The sequence below is a fragment of the Panthera pardus genome, unplaced genomic scaffold (assembly GCF_024362965.1).
Source record: "Panthera pardus isolate Hobbes unplaced genomic scaffold, ASM2436296v1 HiC_scaffold_15, whole genome shotgun sequence".
NCBI lineage: Eukaryota > Metazoa > Chordata > Mammalia > Carnivora > Felidae > Panthera > Panthera pardus.
In genome coordinates, this window is record NW_026526710.1 from 27,400,740 (window position 1) to 27,414,244 (window position 13,505).

Below are 13,505 nucleotides of genomic sequence, written 5' to 3' on the forward strand. Positions count from 1 at the left end.
CACACACATTTTGTTTTATTTCAGGTAAAGGTGCTCTGATTTGGGGGAACACAAACCAACTTAGAGCCTTCATACCAGTCTCATCCACCAGTTGTATCCTTTAAAAGGTGAGAAGGTGACTTAGTGATATTCCCTTGAACACAGACTCCCAAGACTTCTTTTTAAATATAAAAGTAGTGGCTTTATGGGGTGCCTGGGTGGTTCAGTCGGTTAAGCGTCCCATTCAGCTCAGGTCATGATCTCGTGGTTTGTGGGTTTGAGCACTGCATCCGGCTCTGAGCTGCCAGCACAGATTCAGATTTGGAGCCTGCTTCAGATTCGGTTTCCCTCTCTCTCTCTGCCCGGCCCCTGCTTGCACTCTGTCTCTCTCAAAAACAGATAAACATTAAAAAAAATTTAAATATAAAAGTAGTGGATTTAGATCCAAAAGGAAGCCTTTGCTATAGGACATTGTTAGCTGTAGGGTCTTGTGTGTGTGTTTTGTGTTTGTGTGCTGCTTCCTTTTTAAAGAAAATTGTGGCAAAACCTGCATAACATAAAACTTAACCATTTTAACCGTTGTAAAGTGTACAGTTCGGTGATGTTTAGTACATTCACATTATTCTTCAACCATCACCACTATCCATTTCCAGAACTTTTTCTTTTTCCCAAATTGAACCCTGTAAATATTGACTGCTCATTTCCCCCCTCACCCACCCTGACCCCTGGCCACCACCATTTTACTTTGTCTCTATGAACTGCCTACTCTAGTCCCTTATGTAAGTGGAAGCATATAGTGTTTGTCATTCTGTGTCTGGCTTATTTCACTTAGTATAATGTCTTCAGGGTTCTCCGTGCTGTATCATGTATCAGAATATCATTACCTTAAATTAAAAAAAAATTAATTGTGGTAAAATATACATAAAATTTACTATCTTGCCAACTTTTCATAGACTTTTTTTTTTTAAAGAGCAGTTTTAGGTTCACAACAAAACTGAGCAGAAAGTAGAGAGTTCCCATATACCCCTGCCCCCACATAGCACAACCTCCCCCATTATCATCATTCTCCACTAGAGTCATACATCTGTTACAATTGATGAATCTACACTGACATATCAAAATCACCCAAAGTCTAGTTCACATTAAGTCTGCTCTTGGTGATGTACATCTAAGGGTTTTAACAATGTATAGTGATATTATATCCACATATTAAATATCCACGTATAAAAATATCCAAGAGTATTTTTACTGCCCTAAATATCCCCTGTTCCCCGCCTGTTCATCCCTCCCTTCCTTCCCCTAAGCTCCCTGGCAATCACTGATCTTTTATGGTATCCATAGTTTTGTCTTTTCCAGAATGTCATATAGAAAGAATCATATAGTATGTAGCCTTTTCAGATTGACTTCTTTTGGTTAGTAATATGCATTGAAGGTTCCTGCATGCCTTTTCATGGCATGATAGCTCATTTCTTTTTCGCACTGAATAATATTCCATTGTGTGAATGTACCACAGTTTATTTATCCATTCACCTATTGAAGGGCATCTTGGTTGCTTCAGAGTTTTGGCAGTTAGGAAAACAGCTGCTGTAAATGTTTGTGTGCAGGTTTTTGTGTGGATGTAAGTTTTCAACTCATTTGGGTAAAATAACAAGCAGCACAATTGCTGGATCACAGGGTGAGAGTATGTTTAGTTTTGTAAGAAACTGCCGAACAGTCTTCCAAAGTAGCTGTGCCCTTGTGTATTCCCACTAATAATGAAGGAGATGGTCTGTTACTCCACATCCTCGCCAGCATTTGGTGTGGCCAGTGTTGTGGATTTTGGTGACTCTAATTTGTGTGTGTGTCTAATAGGTGTGTATCTTGTTCTTGTTTTAATTTGCATTTCTTTAATGACCTATGATGTGGAGCTTTTCATATACTTATTTGCCATTATACTTCTTTGGTGAGCTGTCCTTGAAGGTCTTCGGCCCGTTTTAAATTTATTTTCAATTATTAATTTTTCATTTTCCCCCCAGCTATATTGAGATATAATTGACAAGTAAAATTGTACATATTTAAAATGTATGATGTGATGATTTGAGATACGTCCCTATAGTGAAGTGGTTATCACAGTCTACACAACCATCAACTAAAACATCCATCCAATCACATGGTTATTTTTGTTTGTGGTGTGTGATGAGAATGTGTAAGATCTATTGTCTTACTTTTGCCCACTTTCTAACTGGGCTGTTTCTTTTCTTTTCTTTTCTTTTCTTTTCTTTTCTTTTCTTTTCTTTTCTCTTTTCTTTTCTTTTCTTTTTTCTTTTTTTAAACGTTTATTTATTTTTGAGACAGAGAGAGACAGAGCATGAATGGGGGAGGGTCAGAGAGAGGGAGACACAGAATCTGAAACAGGCTCCAGGCTCTGAGCTGTCAGCACAGAGCCCGACGCGGGGCTCGAACTCACGGACCGCGAGATTATGACCCGAGCCAAAGTTGGCCGCCTAACAGACTGAGCCACCCAGGCACCCCTGGGCTGTTTGTTTTCTTATTGAATTTTAGGAGTTCTTTGTATATGTTTGATAATAGTCCTTTATTAGAAGTGTGTTTTGTAAATATTTTCTTCCAGTCTGAGGCTTGTCTTCTGATGCTTCTGAATCTCTCTGTACTCCATTTTTAAGTGTATAGTTCAGTAGGGTTGACATTGTTGTCCAATCTTTAGTGCTTTTCCATCTTGCAAAACTGGATCTACACCCATGAAACAACAACTCCCCGTTTTCCCTTTTCCCAGCCCCTTGGTAACCCCCATTCTACTTTCTGTTTGTATGAATTTGATGACTCTAGTTACCTCTTATAAATGGAATCACATAGTATTTGTCTCTTTGTGACTGGCTCATTTCCCTTAGTATCATGTCCTCAAGATTCATTCATATTGTAGCATGTGTCAGGATTTCTTTCCTTTTAAAGGACTGAGGAATATTCCATTATATATATACACGTGCCACATTTTGTTTGTCCATTGATCAATTGACAGACATTTGGGTTGTTTCCACCTTTTGACTGTTGTGAATGATGCTGCTGTGTACATGGGTGTACAAATATGTGAGTCTCTGCTTTCAGTTCTTTTGAATGTTTACCTGGAAGTGAAATTGTTGGATCATGTAGCAGTTCCATTTTTAATTTTTTGAGGAACCACCACACTGTTTTTTATAGTAGCTGCACCATTTTACATTCCTACCAACAGTACACATGCATTGCAATTTCTCCACATTCTCATCAATGCTTATTATTATTATTATTTTTTTTCATAATAACGATCTTGTTTCTCCCCCTCATCCTTTTCTGTGGTTTTTTTTTTTTTTTTTTTTTTTTTGCTGTTGTTTGCTTGTTTTTGAGCAACTTGCATGAGATCACATACTAGGAAATAATACAACTGGGATATAGACTTCCCCAGCTGCTGGATCATGCCATCCCCGGGGCTTAGGAGAGAACCCAGGAGCTACCAAGCAAGTACATGAAAGTCATGTACTTCCCTTTTAGAAAGAAAGCTCTTTTCTCCAAAAAGGCTCAGGGAAGATTACTTCCCTTCCATCAGAGGGCCACCCAAACTTTTCTTTGGAAGAGTTCCACACAGGGGCTGGTGAGGAAATATGTTCTGGCCACCTGTTTTGCCCATCTTTAAATTCCTGCTTGGCCCTTTGACCAGAGGGAACAGGTACATCTTCTTTAGCTGTTCCTCTTGTTCCTATGACTGGAGACTGTGAAGCATTTAAAGACCAGAAGAGTGATAATATATGTTTGTAATTCTAGAATGTTTGAGACAGTAAGCTTTAAATGGGGGTCGTTAACTCTGTGGATGTGTATCGAGCACTTACTGTTTGCAGGCACTATCCTGGGCACTGGCAGAGGCGGGATATGAAGACGGTGACTAGTGCAATGAGAAATGTATTTTATATCATGATCAGGACACACAGATCCGTGTACTGAAAAGTGGAAGCAAAAGTTTGGTGAAATAAACTTTATGGTGCCTTGCCTTGACTCTGTACAGTGCAGGCTAATTTTTTCTATTCTGTTTTCTTCTATCTAATTTTTTAAAACTCTGGTCACAAACCGCCAAACTGATTTCATGAACCAGAGATGGGTTTCTTTTGGCTTTTTGAAAAATTCTGGGTTGGGAGATGTTACCGATGCCATCGTGTGTGATGTCAGGAATACGGAGTGTGTCGGTGGTAGAAATCAAAATCTCCAGATTCCGCACTTTAGTTTTTACCAGGGCCCTCTGGGACCTTTAATATCAAGTGTAGCTCTCTTAGAGACAAGTCGGGAGGGGTCCTGAGGGGAGTGCATCTGCCTTTTGATCCCAGCCAGACTGAACATTGTTGGGAGGCCTGTATAGTTTTCCCGCTGTGTCGCGATCGGCGCGACAAACACCGAGGTCAGGGTCCTGAGGGTAGGGGAATGCAAGAAAAAAGAGAGAAGAGAAAGTTTGGGAACAGGAGGGTCCCCTGGGCTGATGGCCCAAGTGACAGCTTTATTGTTGCTGTACACAATCTTTTATATCCAGACTCTTATGGGTCAGGCCATTCTAAGAATAAACAGGTTTCACATAATCGCTGCCAACCAAAACATTTAGTTCTGTTTCTTGTGCATTTTCTAGACGGGTCACAACAAGACCTTGTTGATAAGATTGCTAGCAAAACACAATTCCCATGTTTGTTTCTATCTGACTCGGGGTAGAAAAAGGGAGGTAGCATTACTGCCAACACCTGCAGACCACAGGCTTCAGGAATTAACTTTCTCAGCCTTGACAAGGCTTTCGTATGCCCTTGAGAGTGGGGGAATGGGAGGGGGAACCACCGGGTTGGCTTGAGTCAACAGGGAACATTGCTCGACCTGGTCTCAGCCTGGCGCCGGGGCCCGGCCTCCCACATGAATGGGAGGGGGAACCACCGGGTTGGCTTGAGTCAACAGGGAACATTGCTCGACCTGGTCTCAGCCTGGCACCGGGGCCCGGCCCCCCACACCACTGGGATATCATTCACCGAGTTTAATAAAACTGACAAATTGACCTTGGGGGGTGAAAACACGAACATTTCAGTAATTTTGCGTTTTGAACCCAAATCTGCTACATGCAAAGGAAAGCGTCTCATATGGACAGAATTCTTCATCACTTAACCACAAGCACTTAACACGCAGAGAATATCATCTTTATTGAAACCCCTCATAGCTTAGTTTTACATCTAGTGATATAAGATGGATAAAAATCTTTTCCCCCCATGTATTCACTGAGGAGGCAGGAAGATCTGGCCATATCTGGGCCTGGGTGGAGCACTCCACAGTGTTCTGATAAAGGACCAGACCCTCCTTCCATTTTGTCTTAGAACACAGTTTCTCTCCGTTAGCCTGTAAAAGCCTGGATGTGGAAGACATAGTAGCATTTAGTTATTCAGGCTGTGTGGCTGTGGAGATTTTAAATCATTGGCCTACATATTATGGTTGAGATAAAATTTCAAGTTTACTTCTAGTAAGGGAAGGGTATGGGGATTTTGGATGTCAAGCATTAGAAAGTCCAACTCAGTAAATGAGTGGGGAAGACAGCCGAAGAGGGCCACAGCTTCTAGATTCTAATTTCTGGCCTTTATTCTCCACTGGGCTTCATTCTCCCTAATCTGATTATGGCCATTTGAATTGAGTTCCCTTGCCTTGAGCCTGTTGAAATTCATCAGATTGTAAGGTTTACTGTCTAGTCTAATCCTGATATACCTGCTTCATTTAAAAAAAAATTTGTGAACATTATTTCTGTCAATCTCCATGACATCAGTGGAGGCAAGTGCTGTGACCCCCATGATGAGGCTCAGAAAGGGTAAGTGGCTTGCCCAAGGTCACATGTAGCAGAGCTGAGCAGTAGGTGGAGTTTTGTCCAATTCATCGTAGCTACTCTCTCTGCTGGTGGGTATTCATAACGTAGGAGAAAATACTGGAAGAGGAATAAGTGGCTGCTGATTCCCTATAGAGCTCTTCGGTTTTCCTGTTTCCTACCAAGAAAGGTAGGCTCAGTTGTCCCATGTCTGCTCCAGGGGTGGAGTGTCCTTTGCTCCCAATGACTGGTGGTCAGCATGCTTTTTTTCACAGGTCAGCTGCATCAGAAAACGAGGACGCAGCGCTGTCCCTGGGGTTGGCTTAAGTGCAAGTTGGCTTGAACCCAAGGAGGAGGTCACTTTATACCCATCTGGAAGCAGCCATAAGGTAGGAGTGGCATCTCATTACGTAATGTGCACCTGGCATGGGGGCCTTGCTGTGTCAGTTCTAGGGAGAGATTGGATCCCTTCCCCACCCCATCAGCCCTAAAAATTACTGTATTCATTTCAGGAGGTAAAAGGGGATATGCTTTGACCATAACATTGAAGACCACATTGGAGATACTACTTTGATGAGTAACACGATGAGTTTGGATAGAGAAGGAGAAGTAGTTTCCCAAGATTTGAGCAAAAGGAATTTTTGATTTAAGGATTTGGTGTCAGAGGTTGTCAAATAATGGTTTTCACTCTGGTGAGGAGTTCTATTTCTTAAAAGTGATCACACTATACTGGAGAGCTGATTGACATGATGTTAGGGTTTTCTCAAGAAAGTATGGAACAGTACCAGCCAGCTTGCTCTCCCTCTTTGCCTTTCCTTTTTTTTCCCTCCTACCCTCCCTCTCTCCTTCCCTCCCTCTCTCCTTCCTTTCCTCCCTTCCTCCTTCCCTCCCTCCCTTCCTTCATTCTGAGTCTTCTGGCTGAATGGCTCTGTGTGGAGTATCTTTTATTTCTTTGTGGAAAAAAGAACACAGACACTTGAGGGAAGGGCAGGGGCTCCCCCAACCTTTTGTTGCCACGTGGCCTTCTTTAAGCTGAGGAATTGTTCCCTGCCTTTGCTGCAGTCAGCCTGGAGGCAGGGGCCAGGCTGAGCCTCAGCAGGATCCAATGGGAACCTGGGAACCGGGTCGGGGAGAGCCAGCGCCACCTGTGAGTGCAAACCTGTGGCTTGTCTCTGTGGGTCCTGTTCTGCTCCCTTGGTCCAGGGAAGCTGACAGACTGCAGCTTTGTGTCCCCTCGGCTCCTGGCCCCCACTCTCTGCTGCACTCGGAGGGCAGGGTGGGCCTGCGGTGCTCCAGGCCACCCATCTTCCTTTGCTGTGTTCCTGGATCTTAGCTATCACCACCGAAACCAGCTTCTCTGATGAAAGGAGGTGGGTGTAGAGAAGCAATTAGAAAGTTGTCATTCTGGTTTTTACCTCGGGAACTTGGAGCCTGTAAAGAGCAAAGCTTTGCATGTTAAGAGAATTCTGAGGCTAACTCCAGAAGGCTGGCATTCCTTCCTCTCAACTTGTCCTCTGCGGCGTGAGGAGACATTAAAGTTTTAGGAAGTTTCAGCCGCTGTTTTTAGGATTTCAGGAGATCCTTCCACCTTTTGAAAGAAAATGAGACATTAAGACCAAATGGTTGCTTCAGACATATTTGATTGAATCAAAACAAAGGAAATTGGATGGTATTAAGAAATACATTCATTGTTCCTTAGAGTCTTTGTCTCTCTCTTATGAGCATCACCCAAACAAAATCCATACCCTTAGTTGTTACTGGCAGCAATTGTACCTCCTTCTGGAGTTTGCTGATAAGTGGATGACAGCAGGAGTCCTTGCTTTCTCCTCACCTGCATCAGATTAAGCACCAGCCTTATGGGCTGGAGCCTTATGGGGTGGCTGCACCCCCCGAGTTGCCCAGAACTGCCCTGTTTTTTTATTATTGTTAGTGCCACCTTTCACTCTCAGAGGAGTCCCCAGTTAGAAGATAAAGTACGGTGATTTTAGTTATGTGGCACAGGGGTTCAACCTTAGAGAAAACAGAGGGGGCGAGGAGGTTCTAAGTACAAGGACAAGGTATGGCACATGGTCACGGTGGTCAGACCGGCTTGACAAAGATACTATGGATGTTCTGAGTAGAGTTCCAGGAAGAGCATTTGAGCCCAGGTTACATGCACAGCTGCTTTTGACCTCTCTGTCTGAAAGGATGCATTTAAAATCTGGCATTCGAGTCCTGTTCCCTCTTTAATCAAATACTTCCCAGTAAGAATGCCACTCGAGAGCAGGTGGAAGAAAGTGAAGCCTTGGGCACAGAGCCATTCATTCCCCTCCTATCCTCTCATTTCTTCTTTTCTGAAAAGCCATAGATGGGAGTGAGGGCTTCGTAGTCCAGCAGACCATTGTCACAGCTCCATTTGGAGAAGCGTGAAGTGTATCCATCATCTTTCAGTTTCCGAAGGCACTTTCAATTCTGGGGTTATGTTTTGAACCTTTGGTAATGGCTCAAAATACATGTTTACCCCCACTTATTTCTCTTTAGGTAATTTTTATGTTTACCCCCACTTAGTTTTCTTTAATGTTACCCTGTAGGTAAGATTAAAAAAAAGTCCTGTATCTCAATCGGTATATAGAACTCTGCTGTGCAGTAAGCGAGGGCCTTTTATAGGGACTCGGGCTTACATGCAAACATGAACAGCTCTGGAAACGGAATTTTGCAGACATCGTTGTAGACCCTCCAGGAATGAGACTGTTCGTGACCGCTTGTCTGTCAACCATATGAAGGTTCCTGCATTCATCTTAGAACATCATTTCCCCAGAAAGGGCTTTTCTGTATATATTAGCTCAGTGAGCATCTGTGGTCAATGTCTCTCATAGCCCCCACCCACTCTGAGACTTCTGGAGTTTTTCCCATATCTGAGTTCTCTGCAGCCACCAGGTCACTACCCTTTAAGATCCTCATCCTTTTTTTTTTTCTTTTTTTTTAATGTTTATTTATTTATTTTTGAGAGAGAGAGAGAGAGAGATAGAGCGCACATGCGCACACACACAAGCAAGGGAGGGGCAAAGAGAGAGGGAGGCACAGGATCCGAAGCAGGCTCCAGGCTCCGAGCTGTCAGCACAGAGCCTGACACGGGGCTTGAACCCATGAACTGTGCGATCATAACCTGAGCCAAAGTTGGATGCTTAACTGACTGAGCCACCTAGGCGCCCCTAAGATCCTCATCTTGAGCATAAGATGAAGAACTTTAGTAGCATTCCACTTTTTCTTTTTTTTAAGTGGACTTCACTCCCCTCCCATTGCAAGGTTCAACTCACAACTGTGACACAAAGACCTGAGCTGAAATCAAGAGTTAGACGCTTAACTGAGTGAGCCACCAAGGTGCACCGCTCCCTGACCCCACCCTCCCCACCAACATGCCACTTTTTAAAGCCCATTTCAGGTCGTCCATGTACCAGCCTTTCTCTTCATATGTGTCAAAAGTAAATGCTTTTTTTTTTTTTTAAATAGGATGCAAAGTTCATTTATGATTCCAAAAATCCATAAACATTTTAAAGTTTCCCATAGAGAAACCATGGCACATAAATGTCTTCTGACAGAAGGCCATCCAGAATTTTAAGGCCAATTTGCAAGTGAAAACCCATGTTTGTGAAACATATAATCCGAATGCATCATTGACAGATGTGTGCTCTGTGAGGCTCCGGCCTCCGAGCCTAGAGTGGAATGGATTGCTCGGATCCCTGAAGCACATTGTCTGTGAATATTCACTTCTTTTGTGGAAAAGCAGTGTGGAAAAGTGATGAATTCATACCAGAGGCAACGCAATGCAGGGGGCTTCTGGCCTGTTGATTTGTAAGGTCCAGGAAGGGCAGTGAATCCTTTTGGGGTTCAAGTTACTCTTACTTAATATTTGTTGACTTTCCCTATTATGTGTCCTACCTTAACATTGTCTGGACAGATTGTTATTTAATGATTTCCAAAGTGGTAGTAAAACTTTTTCTAGCGGGAAGATCATTCTTCTAGCATAATCTGACATAGTATTCTTGTACAAGTATTGGACACTTCATGTATTTGGCAATATAGGTAGGATTCTGGAACTCATTAGTTCTTAAAAGAACGAGATAGTGTGTGTGGCATTATTACGGAACGTAATCCAATCATTTCTCTTTTCCCTGTAGGTACATGGCTAAGCCCTGGACACCTGCCGCACCTCATGCAGGATTCCACAGTCCCCCCTGGTGAATTCTTGATGGATTTCACTCCTGATTGCTGGCAATTCCTGGGCAGGAGAGATGGCCCTGATCAGGCTGGGGTTTGGAAGGCAGCATCTTTGTCTGTTAAGGAGGAGGAGTTTCTTGCTGTCGAAACTCATAGCCGTTGTCTTTGCTGCGCTTCTATTCTGCGAATTTTTAATCTATTACTTAGTGATCTTTCGATGCGATTGGCCTGAGGTGAAAACTCCAGCCCACAACAGTGGACAAGAGACTCTGAAAGCCATGTTTTTGGCTGATACTCACTTGCTTGGGGAAATACGAGGCCATTGGCTAGACAAATTACGAAGGTAGGAGCTACAGTCAGAAATCTTTCTGATTCTGAATCTTTCTGGTAGAGAGTCTCTCTCCATAGGTCAGGGTACTCATTAGTTATTTTCTTCTCAAAGAAGGACACATGGGACATTGGACTTTTCCTTAAACATACCATTTGCTGAGCATCTGTTATTTAGAAGGACCCAGAATTTGGAAAGCAGGTCTGGGTTTGAGTCTTGTGACTTTGGACAGGTTACTAGGGCTCCTCCAAGCCTGTCTCTGCCTCCTTGTTAGTAACAGAGACCTTATGGGCTGTATGAGGAAAATGCCCACAGTAAGGTCCAGCACATGGGTATGGCCGGTCAAGGTAGGTTTCCCTTTTCTCCTGGGCAGGGGGAGAAACAGAGCTGGGTTGGTGGTCCTCTCTTGCAGGCAATGGTGTGTAGTTTATGATTTTATTTTTTTTAGTTATTTTTTATTTTTTTAATGTTTATTCTTGAGAAAGAGAGCATGAGCAGTGGAGGGACAGAGAGAGAGGGAGAGACAGAATCTGAAGCAGACTCCCAGCTCCAAGCTATCAGCACAGAGCCTGATGTAGGGCTCAGACTTATGAATTGTGAGATCATGACCTGAGCTGAAGTCAGACACTTAACTGACTGAGCCACCCAGGCGCCCCAATGGTGTGTAGTTTTGAGCCTACTTGAGCAGATATGTGGCTTTCACCCTGGGGAGAGGATCAGGTACTGTCTATCCCACTTAGACCTGCCTAGCATAATCCATCTGCTTTCCCATCAGAAGACTTTTTAAAAAATTTAACTGTGATACAGTACACATAACATAAAAGTTATCATCGTAAACAATTTTAAGTGTACATACATTTCAGTGACATCAAGTACATTCATATTGTTGTGCAACCATCACTGCCAGCCGTCTCTGGAACTTTTTCATCTTCCCAGGCTGAAACTTGGTCCTCATGAAATACTGACCCCTCCTTCCCCCTCCACCCCAGCCCCTGCAGCCACCATTCTACCTTCTCTCTCTATGGATGTCTCCACCCTAGGTTCCTCATATAAATGGAGTCATATAGTATTTGTCCTTTTGTGTCTGGCTTATTTCACTTAGCATGATGTCTTCAGGGTTCATCCATGTTGTGCATGTGTCAGAATTTCCTTCCCTTTTAAGGCTGTATAATATCCGTTGTATATGTAGACCACATTTTGTTTCTCCATTCACCTGTTGATGGATGCTTCCACTTTTGGCCATTGTGAAGAATGCCCACCAAAAGGCGACTGATGGGGCTTTCTACCCCAGGGCATCAGAGCTCTTTTCTTGTTCTTGGTGACGCACTACCCTGCCCCCTTTTCCTCATCATGATTGCATTTGTGCAGGTCTTTAACCTTTACTATCAGGAATATCCATGAGCACTTCGGATATGGAGGAACCTTACGTTGGGGGTGGGGAGGGGGTGAGATGTGTAATGTCCTTAGAGGTGAGTGACAAAGGCGAGACAAAAGAAGGAAAGATGGATGGGGCCTTCCTTCTTTACTCAGAGTTTTAAACCAAAGGAGGCATGAGATAGAGAAGGGCCAGGGTGAGATTTCCTTGGGCTTCATTTGGGTTTTACCAGTTGAGCTTTCTTCCCTGCCCTCCTGCTGCTGCTGTTTCTAGGTGCTTTCTTCTCCAGGGTGACTAACATTCAATCAAGAAAAACTGAGAAATGAATTTTGGGAGGTATCTTGAGTGAAGGGGTGCACCACGCAGCAGTTTACATGGGGCCTGGCCAGTCTTCTCTGACCCCAAATTACCTTCCCCTATTTATGTGCCCCGGGATGTCACAGTCCCCTTGGGTAGAGGAAAAACAGCCAGGAGGATGCCTTAAAAAGGAGGAAGAATTGGAATCCTGAGGAATAGGACACAGGTCATAGTTGGTCAGGGAGAGGGGAGGGTGGGTCGAGAAAGCACTAACATGTTTGAACACCTATTGTGTGTTGGTGCTGTGCTGGGCACTTTACAAATGCTATCTCATGTAGGGGCGCCTGGGTGGTTCAGTCAGTTAAGCATCTGACTTCAGCTCAGGTCATGATCTCACAGTTCGTGAGTTTGAGTCCTGTGTCGGGTCCTGTGCTGACAACTCAGAACCTGGAGCCTGCTTCGGATTCTGTCTCCCCCTCTCTCTCTGCCTCTCCCCTGCTCGCACTCTCTCTTTCTCTAAAATAAATAATAAAACACTAAAAAAAACACCAAACCCCAAAACAAAAAACAGATGCTATCTCATTTAATCCCATAACTGTCTTATGAGAGACATAGGTTTTATTATTACTGTTTTATTATTATTATTTTATTATTATTTATTATTTATTATTATTTATTATTTATTATTATTTATTATTATTATTATTATTTATTATTATTTTATTATTACTGTTTACTAATGAAGAATAGAAATCAGAGAGAGTAGGCAGCATCCTCAAGGCCACACAAGTGGTTAATGGGTGCAGCTGGAGTGCCTGTCAGGTTCTAGATCCCCAGCTCTTTTCATTTACTTGTCTTACCAATGGGATGATTTCTTGGATGTCGGAAGTCTCTAGGATTTACAGTTTTGGTATTAGCTAGTCTGATTCTCTCATTATCTCCTCCCAATTCTGAAGGCACGTAGGAAGTTGAGGTCCCTTCAAGAAGAAAGTGAAACTTAAGCCAGATGCTATCATCTCCTTGGTGTGGTGCAAAATCAGTCTATGCGAGGCATCTTTGGAAGCTGCGTTGAGCCCTCCCTGACCTCCCGGGCTGTCATGAGGGATGGCTTCTGGGGTACAGTGTGTGTGGGGCCCGATCTGTGGGTGTCACATAGGGGGAAGTCAGCCTTTAAGATGTGTGGGCGGGGCAGTCCGACTCCCTGGGGGCTGTTGTTCCCCACATTTAATCAGATATGGACTCTGACCCTTCCAAGCATGGATGGGAAGCAGGGGTGGGGCCATGAAGGAGAATGGGACCATTCAGTTTCCTTTTTTAATTTTTATTCTTAAATATTTATTTGAGAGAGACAGCATGCATGCGCAAGTGTGAGCAAGTGCGGGAGGAGCAGAGAGAGGAGAGAGAATCCCAAGGAGGCACCACGCTGTCAGCGCAGAGCCCAATGCAAGGCTTGAACCCACGAACTGTGAGGTCATGACCTGAGCCAAAATCAG

The 13,505-nt window shown here is 43.5% G+C and overlaps 1 protein-coding gene across 11 annotated transcripts in view; it reads left to right on the forward strand.

Moving 5' to 3' along the window:
* MPPE1 (metallophosphoesterase 1) overlaps positions 1–13,505 on the forward strand; it is a 55,404-nt gene that overhangs the window by 33,549 nt on the left and 8,350 nt on the right. For 8 of the 11 annotated variants that reach the window (XM_019433862.2, XM_053902375.1, XM_019433861.2 and 5 more), the window contains 3 exons: positions 25–107; positions 6,091–6,204; positions 9,973–10,355. In XM_019433862.2, coding sequence (XP_019289407.1) covers positions 10,087–10,355 — 269 coding nt within the window. In that variant the 5' untranslated portion in view covers positions 25–107; positions 6,091–6,204; positions 9,973–10,086. Of the gene's footprint in view, positions 1–24; positions 108–6,090; positions 6,205–7,006; positions 7,186–9,023; positions 9,176–9,972; positions 10,356–13,505 lie in introns of those variants that run through there. The other 3 variants (XM_053902376.1, XM_019433864.2, XM_019433865.2) reach the window with 3 other exon arrangements.